We start from the raw sequence: 15,813 nt of genomic DNA, 5'->3' as shown, positions 1-15,813 counted from the left end.
GCCGAGGTCTTTAGCCTGCGACCCATCCGACGGCCATACTACTTAGGAGTTAAGTGGTCCCTTCATATAAAATCTGCGCCATTTCTGCAGGTGCAACAACTCGAAGGATCCATCTAGCTCCAACGTATATATCCAAACCCCAGTCATACTTCCGTTGCGTCTCCTAATTACTACTAGTAGGCTCCTGACACCAAGGAGCTCGTTCCTCTCAAGCTTGACAGGGGGGAGGGAGAGGGGAAGAGTGTCGGGGAAGGATGTCCTCCTGTTCGCTCTAACATCGCCCCGAGATCTGCTTAAGGTGCCAATGAAGCCTAGAATTCAGCGATCTAGAAAGGGCAGGAGCGATCATGATCATGCCAAATCACCAGGAATGGGCCAACACTCGCCTTAATTCTCGGCCATCACTTTATAATCAAGTTGTGGATGGATGGACTGCGGCTACATTCTTTTGCTGTCTCTTTGCTGACATTTTTATTTTTCTTTGGCTTGAGTTGGATTCGTGGATCTTCGGGACGGGACTTCCAAACACGCGTCCGTGTCCTGATGAGTGGGCTCATGACCCGATGTGGCAAAGTTGGATCATAGCAAGGATCATAGGATGAGGCCTGAGCTCTCCCAAGCGAAACTTTCATTTCCATGACTGTGGCTTGGACGCTCCCTTGATCAGGGGGGATGAATTGCCTCGTTTTCCGAGAGTAAGAGGGAGGGATCACTTCAATTCTTCCCTGTTCACATTCTGGATGATCTCCACTGCAGCGCCCATCTAATAATTTCTCCGCCGTGAGGGTCGCCCAAATTCCCAATATCAGGTTTCTTCATGAGCAACAACCTTGGGACGACATTCAACGACAGCTGGAACTTTCGGCCCGTCAAATTGACGGTTCGGATCGGAGGTCCGCCCGTTTTTCCCACCCAAACTTCAGCCGGGGATGCAAAAATACAACAAGAGCATAGGTACGGTATTTACGACCGGAGCCATTGTATGGACTATCTTCCTTCTTAATACCTGTCCAAGCTTGCCGAGTCGGCCTGAGCACAACTACCGTGGAATATTCAGGATTTCAGTAGCTGGTGTTGTTCCTGTCCTTACAGTTTAGAAAATATTATGGCTGCCTCAAGGGACTCAGACTCAACATGAACGGACATCAATGCAGTCTGACAAGTGAGTAGGTTGGATCAATGTCCTTGTTCTTGTTACCCTAACTGTTGTTTCTTTTTGGCTGTCAGGGTTGGAATCGGTTCGTTTCAAGTATTGTGTGCCTCACTAAACCGGCCACTGATCAACTTGGTTTCGCCGTCGTCGACCAGTGCATGGGATTCGCCACTAGCACCCTCGGGGAACAATACACTTTCTGTCCTGATCGGTGTCTCACCATCACTCACTGCGGGCAAAAACTCACTCAGCCCATGGGGATCTTCAAGTTTGATGACATCAGAACAGCCACAGAGAGCACGAACGGTGGGAGCACAGACTGCCTAGGGCTCTATACTTAAGTGATATAACTACCTGAAGCCATGGTTAGTGGCTTTGTGTTCCTTACCTTTCTGTACCGGTACAACGCTGTGGGAAAGGCACCATTTTGCCATTATAGTCCGATCCACCTGCTTCGGTGCACGATAACGATTCAGGCTATTGGAGCCCCGGCGCTGCGCATTGCCTTGGAAAACGAACCAGGACATTCAGCAAGGTGTGCCAGTTAGCCAAGGGCTGACAGAGGTCAGCTTGGTACTTTCGCACTTTTTGGGCAAACCTTCCACAACCTTGTACATAGTGCATGTGTCATCTGGTCCTGATGATGTCTACTCTGCTCCTCTGCTGTGACCCATAGAGCAGAGTGAGCTGAGTCCTGCTGAGCACAGCTGAGGACGACAGAAACTCACTTTCTTGCTCTGGCGTATGCTAGCCAATGTTCTTCAAGGACCGCCCATCCTCGTGGGAGGGTTCCAGCCAGCCACATTGCACGGTGTAAGATATGGACCGATGAATGGTGAAAGAGCTTGTGCTGGATTGATTTGTTGCCCCTGATGGCTCTCGTTCTTGGGGTTGGAGTGTCCACCATCAGCATTCGATCTAAGGTTTTACATGCTGTGTCCGCCAGCAGATCCGAAAGACCATCCTCGCTTGGGTCAGCACTATCCGAATGTTGCTCAACATGGTGAGGCTAACCTAGTGGGCTCTGCGGAAGAGCCGAACATTTCAATCCTTCCGTCCAGTGTGGTGGGGATCTATGCTTCAACGCCTCGGCGTCCTGCTGTCTGTCGGGCACTCTCTTTGCAGCTGACATAGGATTTACTCAAAATGCTTCCATGCATTGGCACTAGAAGGCCAAGTTCAGCCGATCATCGCAGTGCGTCGGCGTCGTGAGAATCAAGTTATCGACCACGACATATCACAACTGACGGCTGATTTCTTTTCTCGAGGACTAGCCTCTTAAGCTCTAACCACATCGAAGCCTGCCCACCAAACCCTCCCTTCCCTGCCCCAAACTGCCGTATCTGTGCTATCTGTTTAAAGATACGCGATACGGTATGATACTCCATCCTGATAATTCCTGCCTTTCAGCGTCGGGAAATCCATTCTAACTCGTTACGCCATACCGAGGCAATATCACCATGGCACCCTCTGATAAGTATAAGAAAAAGGAATTAAAACGCAGAGAGAAAAGAAATACAAGAAGCAAAATCATTTTCTTGTCTCTGATTCTTCCTCCGCCGGAAATCACCCGGCCAAAAGTACCTACATGCAGTCATGATCAACCCATACCTATCTAGGTAAGTAAGCAGATAGCCGGATAGTAAGTAGTAGTCCAGATGCCCTTCTCCTTCCCCCCTCTCTCTTTTGCATTCGAATATCATCCGCCCCAAGATTTAGTCTAGTTAGCATCACGTAAGGGCTGAAACAAAGCACTGCATGCACGACCGCGATCATTACAATATTACTACGGTTTTTCAAGACTAATCAGGCAGGCTACTATGTATACATGTATGTATGGCCGTATGTATGTATCTACTCCGTTACGGCATCAATACATACACCGGATATGGAACAAGGCAACCACCGGCGGCATATCCAAACTTGCATACATACATACATAGATTAAATAAAATACAAGATTCTCTTTACTAACCTACAGAACGTGCTTTTGTTTTATTGCTGGCTTAATACTTAAGTGAGGCAGGATTAGCTACGGTTATACGGTGTGAGTCTTGTCCCTTGTTCACTGGACTATAGTACTAGTATGTGAGGAGAAATAGGTACTACTAGACTTCCAGAGCAAAACAGGGCTAATGGGGGTAAGTATATAGTAAGTAGGTGATAAGTACTGGGGGGTTTGGGGCAAAAGTACATATGAAAAAGAGGAACTGACCCTTGGGGATATTCATATTACAGATTATTATACATGGTGAGTGATAAACTACTTACTACTTACGGAGGGGGAATACGCCTAGTAATTTGGTTTGTGAATTTATGACCGACAGAAAGTCGGGGGGTTTAAGTTGATAGTGATGAGGGTTGACGGATAGTAACTTGGATTTATTGCAAAATCTCCTAATTAGTTATGTATGTGTGTATGTGTGTATGTGTGTATGTATGTATGTATCTAGTATCAATTCGACCAGGGATTTGAAAAGACGAAAGGAGAAGGAAAGAAAAAACTGAGCGAAAGACGCTAATGTCGCGCCGTGAATAGTGCTTCCGTTTCCCGTGCGTGTCGCGCCCGCCAGTCCGTCAGTTAGACCATGCGCTAATGGACATCAGTGTAAGAAGGAAGAGGAAAAATGAGGAGGGGAAAGGGAATGGGATGGATGGATGGAGACGATGGTGCACTACCACCACCTTCTCCTCCTCCTTCTTCTCCTCTTCTCCTCTCCTCGTGTGGATTAGCATGGGATGTAGGAGTTATCTAGCGTGGTTTTTTTTAGGGGTGTGGCTCCCCCCGGGGGCGGGCCGAAACATTCCCAGCAGTAGGTTATGATTTCTTTTGCGACAGTTGTAGGATCATCCCTGGGCTATCTGTATGACATTGGAAGGAGGGGGGGAAACGAAACAGGAGCGAGAGGGAAGAGGATGAGAGGGCGAGATTGAGAAAGTGGGTAAAGACCCGGCGCCATGGATCCGCACAATGTCCGAATGATGGTGGCTGCATCTCTAGGCTGATTTTCCCTTTGTTTCCTTTGTTTTCGCACCCGCGACGCGGCGTCAACTTTCGTCCATTTGGCCCTTTCGTTCGGACTTGCAGGGAACCTGGGGGTTTGGCGCGCCCGACACGCCGGACCTGCGAAATTGAGATGAAGGCGCTGCAGTCCAATCAGGATGCGAGCGCAGGAGATGGCGAGTCTGCGGGTGTCTGTGATTAAAAGAAGCAATGGGGGGTGAGACAGGCAGGAAAGCAGGCAGACAAGTCCAGGCAAGGCAGTCATGTCCGTTGGAAGGGAAGCCATGGCTGGCTCCCATGTGGCCCACTGTCTATCTTGCCTCCAAGGATAATCGTACGCAGGAGTCATTCATGAAGCCAATCCTGCATCTCGCTTACAGGATTGAGTGTCTGGTCGTGTCAGATTCCGGAGAACCCACCCACACTCTCGCTTCTCTCACACACTGCTCCCGACAACTAGAGGACGATCTCCCGTCTCTACCACATTTTGCTCAAAGGCATCTGTCAAGGCAGGCTGAACCTTCAGCCAATACCAGAAGGAGACTCAAGTGACACCTTCCCTGCCTGTCTATCCCTGTCAGGGCCGGTCCACTGGATCCCAGCCGGCTTGTCGAGGTGATCATCGTTCTCTTCCGACACCGCCAGGCTTCGGACGCAAAAACTGGCCACGGGAGAAGACAAAAGAGGCAATACGTAAATAGCAACTACTGCGCGGTATCGTTGATCATATGCTGCTAAGTTTCACTGGGAAAAAGGTTGCTGCTGGTGGTCATGCTACAACCGCGTGACGCAAGGAAGAGAAAGCATGGTGGGTTGAATACATGCTGAAGTGCCATGCTGCCACCTCACACTGCTCATGACCAGGTATTTGCTTTCATCCATCCAAGTTTCATCAAGTCCATCCGGTGAGAGCTATGATGAGCAAAGTACGTTACCCAACATCGGGTTGTAAGCTGCAGGGTCGATGGGAATCAGTCCCATTAATAATTGCAAAGGTAGTGAAGCAGGGCAGGGGGTTGCAGTTTTGTTTAATCCCGCACTGTCGGTCTATACCATATGACGGCTTCATTTGGTCGTAGGGTTAGTCGTAGGCATCCCAGCTTGTTCGCCAGCTGCAACTGCTGCTGCTGCGACGGCAGCAGAATTACTGGATCCCGCGCTAGCAACGTTGCTCGCATGCGCCAGCAGGAACTTACAACAGGTCAGGGTGTATTTGCACGCACGGGTCCAGGTTTCGTCGTTCTGGTTGAAGCCAAGCTTGATGCTGGCGTCGCCAATCTTGTCGCGCTTGATTTCGTATGGAAGCTTCAATCCGGGCACTGCAGTGTTGGCCTGACCCCGGCGATTTGAGGGCACAGGCACCGGCGTCTTCTCCACAAATTCACCTAGTTGACGTAAACATTCCAGAAACGCCACCATGCCTGCATCAAACCGGCGGTGAAGCCAAGGAAGATTTAGAGGCAGCTCGCCCGACGAGAACAGGTCGAGGACGGTGATCTTGGGAGGTGCGGATGACATCGCATTTGCTCCACTCAGCGCCGACTGAGCCGGGGATGGTCGAGACTGCTCGATCTTCTCTATTCTGGACATAGATCCCATTGGCTTGATTTGATACCCTTGAAACTGGAAGCCTAACTTGTCGGCGATGGTTGCCAGAAGGAGCGCTGTCTGACCCCAAGCAGCATTAATCTCGGGCCAATCTACTGATGGGTTAGCCAATCGACCAAGCCGCAACCCATTGATCGTTCCAAAGTAGCCATCGTGACCGATGCAGAAGGCATCATTGTACACATTGGTCCTTTGTAGTCTCTCAAGCTGGCGAGAGTCATGGTCGTATTTCATGTTTAGCGCATCGCGTTCGTTCTGGAAATCGGAGAGGGTCAAAGCAAATGAATTGCGATCACGCCAGAACTTTTCTTCTTCAAGATCCAATTGACGAGCTTCCTCCTCCAAGCCGGCGATTTCTTCATCCAAAGCTTGTTTCTCTATTTCCAACGCAAGGAGCTCTTCAAAGGCGAGCTTTTCCGCGTCCAAGGTCTCCTGTAGCGACTTCTGGGCCGCCTCGAGCTCTTCAGCTGTGGGGACAGAGGAATTCAGGTTTCGCAAGAATGAAATGTATGCATCCCGCTCCTTTGTGGCATCTACTAGTCGTTGCTGTAAACCGTCCACGAGCATCTCGGTGCATTCCGTGCAGATAGGATGGTCAATGTCGGATCGCGCGGAGATTATATCAAACAGCCGGCTTGTTCGTTCGACTTGATCTGCGAAGGATGCGTCGTCCGGCCCGCGATCATTGGACTGTGTGCTGACCGGCGGCTTACTGTTCGAGGGACTATCGCCGCTGATACCAGACAGTCCATGTGGTGGCCCAACTTGAGACTCCGTGAGCATCACAAACGACATGTTACCACTGTCACCTCGGCCTAGCCTGGGAGGGTTGGTCTGATTACTGCCTGCCTGGCGGGGAGCTGGAACCGATCTTCGATACACCGGTGATGTAGCATGCTTAGAGGCCCGGTCGTAAAGCTCTCGTCGCTCTTGGGGGTAGGAAGGTCGGGATGACGAATGGGTGCCATGGTCTGGCAGGGATCTACCTGTTGAGCCTGGATAGTTTGCGACGAGAGATATGGTTAATTTCCGGCTCGATTCCGGGCAACTAGAGAGAGAGAGGAGAGGCCAAAGCTGAGATTACCTACCGATCAGCAGGTCGAAGGCGGCGGGGTTGAGGGACTCTAGAGAGCCATCCAACTTCAAGGGAGTCCGGCACTTCTGGCAATACATGGCGAAATGATGGGAATAGCCGCCCTGGCATTATGGTCGTGAAGTGGAAATGGTGGTTTGTCTGACGGGAGCCAGGGAGAAACCGAGAAGTACGAGAGGGATGTTGGGATGGTCGGCAGGGGATCGCATTTCGCGAGACGTCATGCGGCAATCCGTGCGCGGCGCGTGTTTTGGCGTCTTTCTTTCCCCGACCGGGAGTTCCAATGGTTCTGTTCACTCAATGCAGCTTCAGACAGCCGGAATGCAAAGTCGGTTGGTTTGAGACTCTAAAAGGTATGCATAGTCCGTGTTAAACACTTCGAGCTGAGCCTGTCTCAAAGCTCTTGAAATGTGTTTTTGTTGTTCAACAGACATTGAAATGTCCCTCTTCTGTGTACTCGGGAGTTACTATGTCAATAACTGCTCCGTCCTTACTCTGTTCTACCTTGTTTGGTTCTGTGTCTGTCTCTATGAATCGGTCATTCCGCTGCTTTACTTTTTGCGCTACCTCTTACTAACTACAAGTGTAAAGAGCTTTCAGCAGGCGATGCCACAACCTTGAATCAAACGACCTTTTTGCTCGGTGTTCTGTTCCGCAGAAGCAGCGCTGGAATCCTTCTTCGTCGCTACTCTCCCCCTCAAGCGCACCCAAGATAATACAACTATAGCTCAACGAGACAAAAAGAGACAATGGAACGGCCTGCGAAAAGACCACGCTTCTCCATGGGGCCGGAACCCGAGGAAGAGCTGGACGATATGGACATTCACGAAGCACGTGCGCAGAATGATCTCCGTTTGAAGTCGATCTTCGAAGGCATTTTTGAAAAATACGGCAAGGACTTTACCGACGTTGGCGACGAAATTGATTTGCAAACCGGAAATATAATTGTGAACAATGGCCACATCCAGGCCATGGAGGGTGAAGATGATACCGGGGAACAGAATGGTTGGCTGTTCGAGACGGACTTTACTGCACCTTCAAATCCCGAAGCGGATAATGTTGCGTTGGGCAGTTCTGCTCATTCTCCTGATGCAGAAGAAATCGGAGGTGATGCTGCAGGAGATGACGGCGGCACGCAATCGCAGCATCCACCGGCGTCGATGCCATCGCAAACAGGGCTGGTCCGGGACCAGCCATGGGACGCCATTATAGGCGAAGCAGCCAATGACGACCCGGACACCAACGATGAGGGGTCTAGTTCGGACTCGCTGCTGGATACTGCATTATGCGTCCAGAATAACCCGGGTGGCTCTCGGGGCCGAAAGGTGACGGCAGATGCCACAGGGAAACCGGCCATCGAAAAAGCAAACTCTGCGGCTGAAGCATCCGCCCAATCCAAGGAAGTCAAGTTCAGTGAGGCGGTGGAGGCGATATGGCGCGTTCCTGAAATTAGCGGGGACTTTGCTACGCCTACATGGAACAAGTCACGTCCTGCGCCTTCTTTCAATACTGTGCGGTCTCAGTCTCCACCGGGATCAAGATCTATCTGGGCACTTCCTTGGTCCTCTCGACGGGGCTCTGGACAAAAACGCGCAACGAAGCCTCAGAGGTCACCGCAGGGGAGGAAGCATCATTCCAGCCCCGTCGTGTGCGACTGGTCCTTTGCAGAGACGCCAGACGGAGACGAATCCGACGATCCGTTGCAGGAAGACTATGAGCCCTCGCCGACGCCCAAACGGGGCATGGAGATCCGAGGAAAGCGCTCGGAATCACACCCGCCAAGCCGTGCGAAGAACCGATGCGCGTCTTGCCAGCAATACTTTGTTCGTTCCGATTACATTTCCCATCTGAAGGACATTCTATCCCAGGCCCCCGATGGCCAACATGATCAGGCAGCCATGCGGAAGCATCTGGCCGCCGTAACCGACTCTCATGATTCAGAGAAGCGGGCAGCAGCGACCAGCACTTCCGCCCAAAAGAGTGGGGCTTCTTCTGAAAGTATAACGAATGTATCGGCGGAGAACCCTCCAGGCGATCCTGATACGACGACGCCTACGAAGAAACGTGTTCGGACGTACATTAGTCCAGATGAAGCAAGGTTAATTATTGAGATGAGGCAAGTACAGGGGAGAAAATGGAACGAGATTGTCGACCAACTTCCACACAAAAACTTGCCCCAACTCCTTAATTGGAATAAAACGCACTGGAGTGAACGCCGAGCGAACCCGCCTCCATTGTCCAGACCGTGGACCAAACAGGAGCGGGAAGAGCTGACCAAAATCAAAGACCAACACAACCTCTCGTGGGCCACCGTCCGTGCAAGACTTCCTGGACGCCCACTTGCGGAGATCGAATTTGAACTATTGCAGCTCTGGAGTGGCGGAGCCGTTTAGTTCCCACGAAGAATAATCATTGGGCGCCCGCGTCGACTGACAAGGACGGGATAAAGCCGATTCGCGGCAACTGAGTCAGAGTTCGATTCGAATCAAGACGTGCAACCAGTCAGTGGGGACGATCGCCCCGAGCACGACCTTTTGCCAGATTCATGCCACGACCCACTAGAGCAAGTCTGGATGACAGGACGCCGTAGACAATCGCGCGGTTCTATCTAGCGCGAATGGGAGCCACCGCCACGGTTCGTCCGGGTAAGGCCGAGGGGATCCCAGGTGGTCGGTTTCAGCGCCAACGAGCATGGTTCTGGCCGCCACCATGTCCGACACTAGCATCAGCATCATGCATAGCGGGAATAGCATGTTTGGGCTTTGTCGCCCCTGGCCGGGGATCTTCCCGGAGGCCCATTAATGATACCTTTTCTCTTGCCTTGTCTTTCTTTGCCTGTGACGAACCCCATGCTGTCCGCACTGAATCGTAGCTTCTAATATTCCTCTTCCTTCGCGTTCAAAACATCCTCCAGCTTTGTATCCACGGCGCCACCAACATCTCCGGCTTTGGCCCAGAACCTAGAAAGATGCCTCGAACCCGAATCAGACAGCACTGTCACAATCCTGTGACCGGGTCCCAACTTCATTGCCGTCTTCACTGCCGCGAAGCCTGTGTGATGGGAGATTTAGCATGATTGACACGCCAAAGGAATCTTTGGGAGCACTTACAGTTCACGGCACTGCTACTGCCGATGAATATGCCGTCCTTCTCTACAAGCCACCTAGCCATAGCCAAAGCTTGAGCGTCCGTCACTCTGACTGCGTCATTAACCAGCTCCTTCCCAGCCTCAAAGTTCGCCGTCACACGATTGATCCCAATTCCTTCAACAATAGTATCGACCTGTCTCCGTCGTCTAGTGCCTTCCTTCTCCTTGTAGTCGAACATGACGCCAAAACGAACCCTATTGTACAGGCCACTTCCCTGAGGGTCGGCCAGTACCACATGCAAGTTCGGTATCTTTGGCTTCAGGAAGAGTGCCACACCAGAGATGGTACCCCCAGTCCCAGCGCCCGCCACGAAAGCATCCAGTTTCCCCTCGCATTGCGCATAGATTTCAGGGCCCGTGCCACTGAAATGTGCCCGCCAGTTGGACTCGTTCTCGAATTGGTCGGCAAAGAAACCTCTTCCGTCTGTGTTCGATGCGGTTTGCGCTTGCGCAAGGGCTCGCGCGCGGTTCACAAAGTTGTCCTTCTCCACTATGGGCGCGGGTGGTACGCGGTCGACGATGGCGCCTAATTTGAGGAGGAGGTTGGATTTCTCAATCGCTTGGTCTGATGGCATACAACTGGGGAGTGCCGTTAATATGAGAGCTTGTAGCAGAGTTGTAGGAAAGGAAGTAACTATGGGATACGAACATGTGCGCGAGATAGCCTTTCGCACGGGCCAAGGTAGCCAAGGAGATCCCCGTAGAGCCGGAAGTGCCCTCATAAATCGTGTCTCCTGAATGAGGTCTCAGGATACCGTGTTCTTCGGCCTGCGGGGAATGTAAGAGACAGTCCAGAGGGGTGGGTGGGATTGCGTTACTATCTGGATCATACTCAGCGCCACACGGTCCTTGGAGCTTTGTCCAGCTCCATTGAGGAACTATAGCCTTGTTAGATATACCCCGTTTATTGTTGTTACAGGATCAATGTAGATATGGACGAAGTAGAAGTGGAATGACGTACTTCGGCCTTGCCCAAAATCTCGCACCCCGTCGCATCGGACAATGATTTGATTCGGAACAAAGGTGTGTTTCCAATGCAGCCCTCAATGCCTTCAACGATCGCTGGAGGACCCGGTCTGGCGCTCAAGGCATCTTCAGAGGTTGCTGCTGTCTTCTCTTGCGAGCTTGCCTGGTAGTAGTAGTAGTCTTTGACGCGGCGCTCTAATTCCGGGTAGACAAGATCTTTAAACCCCAGCGTGAGAAGGACACCAGCGACGAAGGCAGTGCCGATATACAGATGCGAGCGGTCATCCATGCTTATAGGGGATCAAGTACGAGTGACTGCAGAGAAGAGAAAAATATAAATCATATCAATTTCATCTACGTCAGAAGCTGGTCGGAGAAGAGGCCGGAGAAAAAGCTCGGGCCAACCAGAGCAACTCCGCCAATGGATTTCGTGATTCGTCGCCTGACCTCCTCACTCTCTCGCTCTACTCTTCGTCTTTCACGGTTCCTCCTCGGCCTGCGCTTTGCTGCTGCTCGCCGCCAATCCCTACTCATGGACTCGCCAGTCCTGAATCAGCTGTTTCGGCAGCTGTTTCAACATCCTGCCTGTCGACAATCCTGGAGATCCTCATCTGCCCTGTCGGGGCGCCGACCGGGTTGCGTGCGCCTGTCGTCCACCCCATCCCGCCAACAGTCTCGCAACCTTAGTTTCCAAAGTTTCAAGCAACGCATCTTTGGACATTCAAAACTAGATCCTGGAACACTATGGACTCCGCGAGAACATGTCATGCAAAATGTCGACAACTTCGAAGAGCAATTGCAGGCCTACCCATTGGTAACGGCCAAAGAGCTCCGCCATCATCGTGAGCGGCCGCGACAAGTGAAGATGCTGACGAGAGAATTCATCGATGGTTGGGAAGCCTATCCACTGTGTGTTTGATGGTCGCTGGCGCTAATGATGTTGTCTCATCTCTTTTCTTAGACAGTTTATACAATCACAATTATGGCTACTTCTCGAAACATGCCACCATTTTCCGCCCCGGAGAGCCATTCTATTTCAACGAGATCGAGGACGGTCCAGCATTTTATCGCATGCTTGGGGAACGTTACCACGAATTTGAAGACCAGCTGGATGAAACCAATCCAGATGTTGCCCGCCAGTTGTGGCACACGCCAACGGAGCTTTTCCGACCTTATTACGGAGAGACGATCGCACGGTACTTGGTGTCGAACTACAAGTTGACGTTGTACCCCTACCACGACCTGATTATATACGAAATGGGTGCCGGAAATGGAACAATGATGATGAACATATTGGATTATATCCGCGACACCGACTACGAGGTCTACCAGCGGACCAAGTACAAGATCATTGAGATTTCGCCGTCGCTGGCATCGCTTCAGATGCAAAACTTGACCGATTCGCTCGATGCGGCCGGCCATTCGGACCGTGTGGAGATTATCAACCGCTCGATTTTCGACTGGGATACTTATGTGCATTCGCCATGCTTCTTCCTGGCGCTGGAGGTGTTCGATAACTTTTCCCATGATCAGATTCGCTACGACCTCAAGACGGAGCTGCCTCAGCAGGGTGGAGTACTGATCGACGCCAACGGCGAGTTTCTCGAGTACTACAATACGCAGCTGGATCCGATTGCTTCTCGCTTTTTGCGAGTGCGCCAGGCTGCAGCGCGGCGGAAGTTCCGCACTCCCTTGACCTCCAAGTACATGAAGTTGATGCGCAGTCAGCTGCCGTGGCAGCAGGGCCATCGCTACACTCTGCCGGAGTACATCCCCACCCGACTCATGCAATTCTTCGATATTCTGAACACCTATTTCCCGGGCCACCGCCTGATTGCGAGTGACTTTGACACTCTCCCGGATGCCGTGCCGGGTGTGAATGCGCCCGTTGTGCAAACGCGGTACAAGAGACGGACAGTTCCAGTATCGACGCCCTTCGTATGTTCCCTCCCTCACCTTCTTCCATGTGCTAGATTGGCCGTATTCTGACTATGAATTAGGTCCACCAAGGATACTTCGATATTTTCTTCCCTACCGATTTCAACACTACTGAAGACATCTACCGTGCTGTCACGGGCAAGCTGACGCAAGTGATGAGCCACGAAGACTTCATGCGCCGATGGGCGTATATTGAGGACACGGAGACGAAGAACGGGGAAAATCCGCTCCTAACCTGGTATAAGAATGCCAGCATGTTGATCACAGTGTAGGGGGCGTCTATATGTACCATAGTATCAAATATCCAAGCAAGCATATCTCTGTATCTGCTCGTGTTTTGTCTCTGCCGTAAGTCTGGTGCCTCGGCGCCTGACCGAGCTTCATGGTTGGCGGGCCCTTCATCCGACCCTCCCATCCTCTTTCACCTCTTCCATTCCTTCTCCCTTCTCCTCTTTTCCTTCCCATCATTCCATCCCTCCAAAAGCAAGCTTTCTATTCGTGAGGGGAAATCGGCACCAAATCCGGTCAGCTTCCCCTCCCATCCCCGCAGCATCATCCGGGTAGAAAGCTAATCCATCCTCCCCCGAGATAGGCAGGATAAGGCGATCAGGAGCCCATGATTGGCAGCACCACCGATATCATCCGGCCGTGCAACTTATCTCCTCCCTTGGTTCATTGCCATGATAGCCAACCGTGTTGGAATGTCTTGTAGGACACCTGATACCCGTCTGGCTTTAAGTCCGGCGTTGTGACCTCCCACCACCGTACGACTCTGGAACCATCAGTAGTCTCAATCCTCCATACCCTTTCTTACCCATTTACCAAAGACATTCAATATTCGCAAAGCTATATAGGAACAAAAGCCATGACTATCCCAACCTGGAAATCAACCGTGCACAAGAAGCGCGCAGCTCAGCTGGCCGCCATTCCACCTGATTGGCGTCTCCCGGAGTCCATCACTGCCGATCCGCCACTCAATGCTCTTGAGGCAATCCGCTCTTGTGATATTCTCACGGAGAAAGAGCAGGAATGGACGGAGATTAATGATAGTACTGTGCTGCTTTCCATGCTGGCGAACCGTGAGATTAGCTCCGTTCAGCTTACGACGGCGTTCTGTAAGCGCGCGGCCGTCGCCCAGCAGCTTACCAAGTGCTTGACGGAGATTTTCTTCGATAGGGCGCTAGCACGGGCTAAGGAGCTCGATGATATTTTGGAAAAGACAGGAAAGGTGACGGGGCCGTTGCATGGGCTGCCGGTTTCAATTAAGGATCGGTTTGATGTCGAGGGATATGATACAACCGTTGGTTCGTATCCATGTTCTAGCATCACTGCTGCTGGGAGAGGAGCCTTGGCTAACTAGTGGTATGTAGGCTGGGTTGGGCTAGTGGGCAAACCCGCGCAAAGCTCCAGCAGTATTGCCTTGTCGTTGGAGTCAATGGGCGCAGTATTGTATGTCAAGACGAATGTACCACAGTCTTTGATGGTATGCAATCACCCTTTTACATTTCGCATGATGGGAGATTCTGATTAAGTCAGATGTCTGATTCCTACAACCATGTGTTCGGACAATCCATCAATGCCTTCAACAAACAACTCATCTCCGGTGGGAGTTCCGGCGGCGAAGGCGCCCTCATTGGCACGGGTGGCAGTGTCGTTGGTATAGGGACAGATATCGGGGGCTCGATTCGTATCCCGGCCAATTTGCAGGGTTTATACTCAATCTGTCCTACTACAGGTCGAGTGCCATGGAACTGCTCGTTGTACGTGTCCATCTCTATCTACTGATTCTAGACCATAGCTGACCATACCCAGCATGCACCAGCACTACCTTGTTCCTCCAGTCGCAGGACCCATGGCCCGCAGTCTTTCCAGCATTGAACATTTCATGCAATCCCTCCTCGACTCCAATCCTTGGAATATTGATCCGGGCTGCATCCCAATTCCCTGGAGAAAGGAACTTGCAGCGAAGCCCACTGGTAAACTACGACTCGGAATTGTCTACGACGACGGCGTGGTAAAACCACAGCCCCCAATCGCCAGGGCAATGCGCGAAGTTGCAAAGAAACTCAAAGAAGCTGGCCATGAAGGTGTGTACACAATCTACAATCTCCCTCTTACCTCATCAATCAGCTTTCACTGACTAGACAAGTCTTCGAATGGGACACCTCCCTCCACACCACAGGCCAAAACCTCTGGACAAAAGCCATCCTCGCCGACGGAGGCCAACACTGTCGCTATCTATGCGACATTGTTGGAGAGCCACTGATAGAAGGGATGGTTGTAGGGACAGAAAAAGATGAGCTGACCATCTCAGAACGCGAAGAGGTCGGTCCCATACCCTAATCTTCTACCTCTCCAATGCTTATATTAATACAAACATATAGCTCGAAGAGACCAAATGGGCCTACCAAACCAGCTTCCTCCAGCAATGGACATCAAGCAACATCGACGCCCTCCTCATGCCCGTCACGCCCTGGGTCGGCTACCGGCCAAAATCCTGGGTCGTCAGCTCCCAGTGGCTCGGCTACACGGCTCTCTGGAACTTGCTCAACTACGCGGCTGTTACTGTTCCGGTGGCTAAAGTGGATGGAGCACTTGATCAGCCGGATCAGGAGTGGTTGGAGCATGTGCCTAGGAATGACTCGGATCGGTTTAATTGGGAACAGTGTATGCATACTCTCCTTTCCATACATACGGTTATCGGGGATAATAGCTAACCCTATCACTATGATCTAGATGATCCCGACCTGGTCAAAGACATGCCCATCACTGTACAAATCGTCGGAGGCCGCTTTGGCGAAGAAAAGGCCGTTTCGGTAGCCAAGGTAGTAGATGAGGTTTTGCAGGAGCCCTAGATACTACATACTAGGTAGTGCTATACATTGAGCGTATATAGCGATGTA

The 15,813-nt window shown here is 51.5% G+C and overlaps 6 protein-coding genes across 6 annotated transcripts; 4 read left to right on the top strand and 2 right to left on the bottom strand.

Annotated features, from left to right (window-relative positions):
* Positions 1-2,749: 2,749 nt before the first annotated feature.
* An16g07550 (uncharacterized protein) lies at positions 2,750-3,629 on the top strand (the record flags this gene model as incomplete). The annotated part of the gene is made up of 7 exons (XM_059745287.1): positions 2,750-2,772; positions 2,955-2,995; positions 3,180-3,200; positions 3,314-3,404; positions 3,436-3,457; positions 3,559-3,562; positions 3,607-3,629. The coding sequence occupies 7 exons, from the start codon at positions 2,750-2,752 to the stop codon at positions 3,627-3,629; spliced, it is 225 nt and encodes a 74-aa protein (XP_059606797.1).
* Positions 3,630-5,222: 1,593 nt separating this feature from the next.
* An16g07540 (uncharacterized protein) lies at positions 5,223-6,969 on the bottom strand (the record flags this gene model as incomplete). The annotated part of the gene is made up of 2 exons (XM_059745286.1): positions 5,223-6,813; positions 6,854-6,969. The coding sequence occupies 2 exons, from the start codon at positions 6,967-6,969 to the stop codon at positions 5,223-5,225; spliced, it is 1,707 nt and encodes a 568-aa protein (XP_059606796.1).
* Positions 6,970-7,640: 671 nt separating this feature from the next.
* On the top strand, positions 7,641-9,251 carry An16g07530 (uncharacterized protein; the record flags this gene model as incomplete). Its single annotated transcript, XM_001398016.3, has 1 exon — positions 7,641-9,251. The coding sequence occupies one exon, from the start codon at positions 7,641-7,643 to the stop codon at positions 9,249-9,251; it is 1,611 nt and encodes a 536-aa protein (XP_001398053.3).
* A 482-nt stretch (positions 9,252-9,733) lies between these two features.
* An16g07520 (uncharacterized protein) lies at positions 9,734-11,261 on the bottom strand (the record flags this gene model as incomplete). The annotated part of the gene is made up of 4 exons (XM_059745285.1): positions 9,734-9,909; positions 9,969-10,585; positions 10,656-10,827; positions 10,964-11,261. 4 exons carry the CDS (start codon positions 11,259-11,261, stop codon positions 9,734-9,736), a joined length of 1,263 nt encoding a protein of 420 aa, XP_059606795.1.
* A 132-nt stretch (positions 11,262-11,393) lies between these two features.
* Positions 11,394-13,262, top strand: An16g07510 (uncharacterized protein; the record flags this gene model as incomplete). The annotated part of the gene is made up of 4 exons (XM_059745284.1): positions 11,394-11,881; positions 11,938-12,910; positions 12,973-13,148; positions 13,205-13,262. The coding sequence occupies 4 exons, from the start codon at positions 11,394-11,396 to the stop codon at positions 13,260-13,262; spliced, it is 1,695 nt and encodes a 564-aa protein (XP_059606794.1).
* Positions 13,263-13,775: 513 nt separating this feature from the next.
* An16g07500 (uncharacterized protein) lies at positions 13,776-15,765 on the top strand (the record flags this gene model as incomplete). Its single annotated transcript, XM_059745283.1, has 7 exons — positions 13,776-14,214; positions 14,281-14,393; positions 14,447-14,670; positions 14,723-14,997; positions 15,195-15,235; positions 15,295-15,577; positions 15,647-15,765. The coding sequence occupies 7 exons, from the start codon at positions 13,776-13,778 to the stop codon at positions 15,763-15,765; spliced, it is 1,494 nt and encodes a 497-aa protein (XP_059606793.1).
* Between the last annotated feature and the right edge of the window lie 48 nt (positions 15,766-15,813).

The sequence above is a fragment of the Aspergillus niger genome (genome assembly GCF_000002855.4).
Source record: "Aspergillus niger supercontig An16".
NCBI classification, from domain to species: Eukaryota; Fungi; Ascomycota; class Eurotiomycetes; order Eurotiales; family Aspergillaceae; genus Aspergillus; species Aspergillus niger.
Note: the sequence above shows the minus strand (reverse complement) of the source record. Positions and strands in the feature narration are given on the sequence as shown.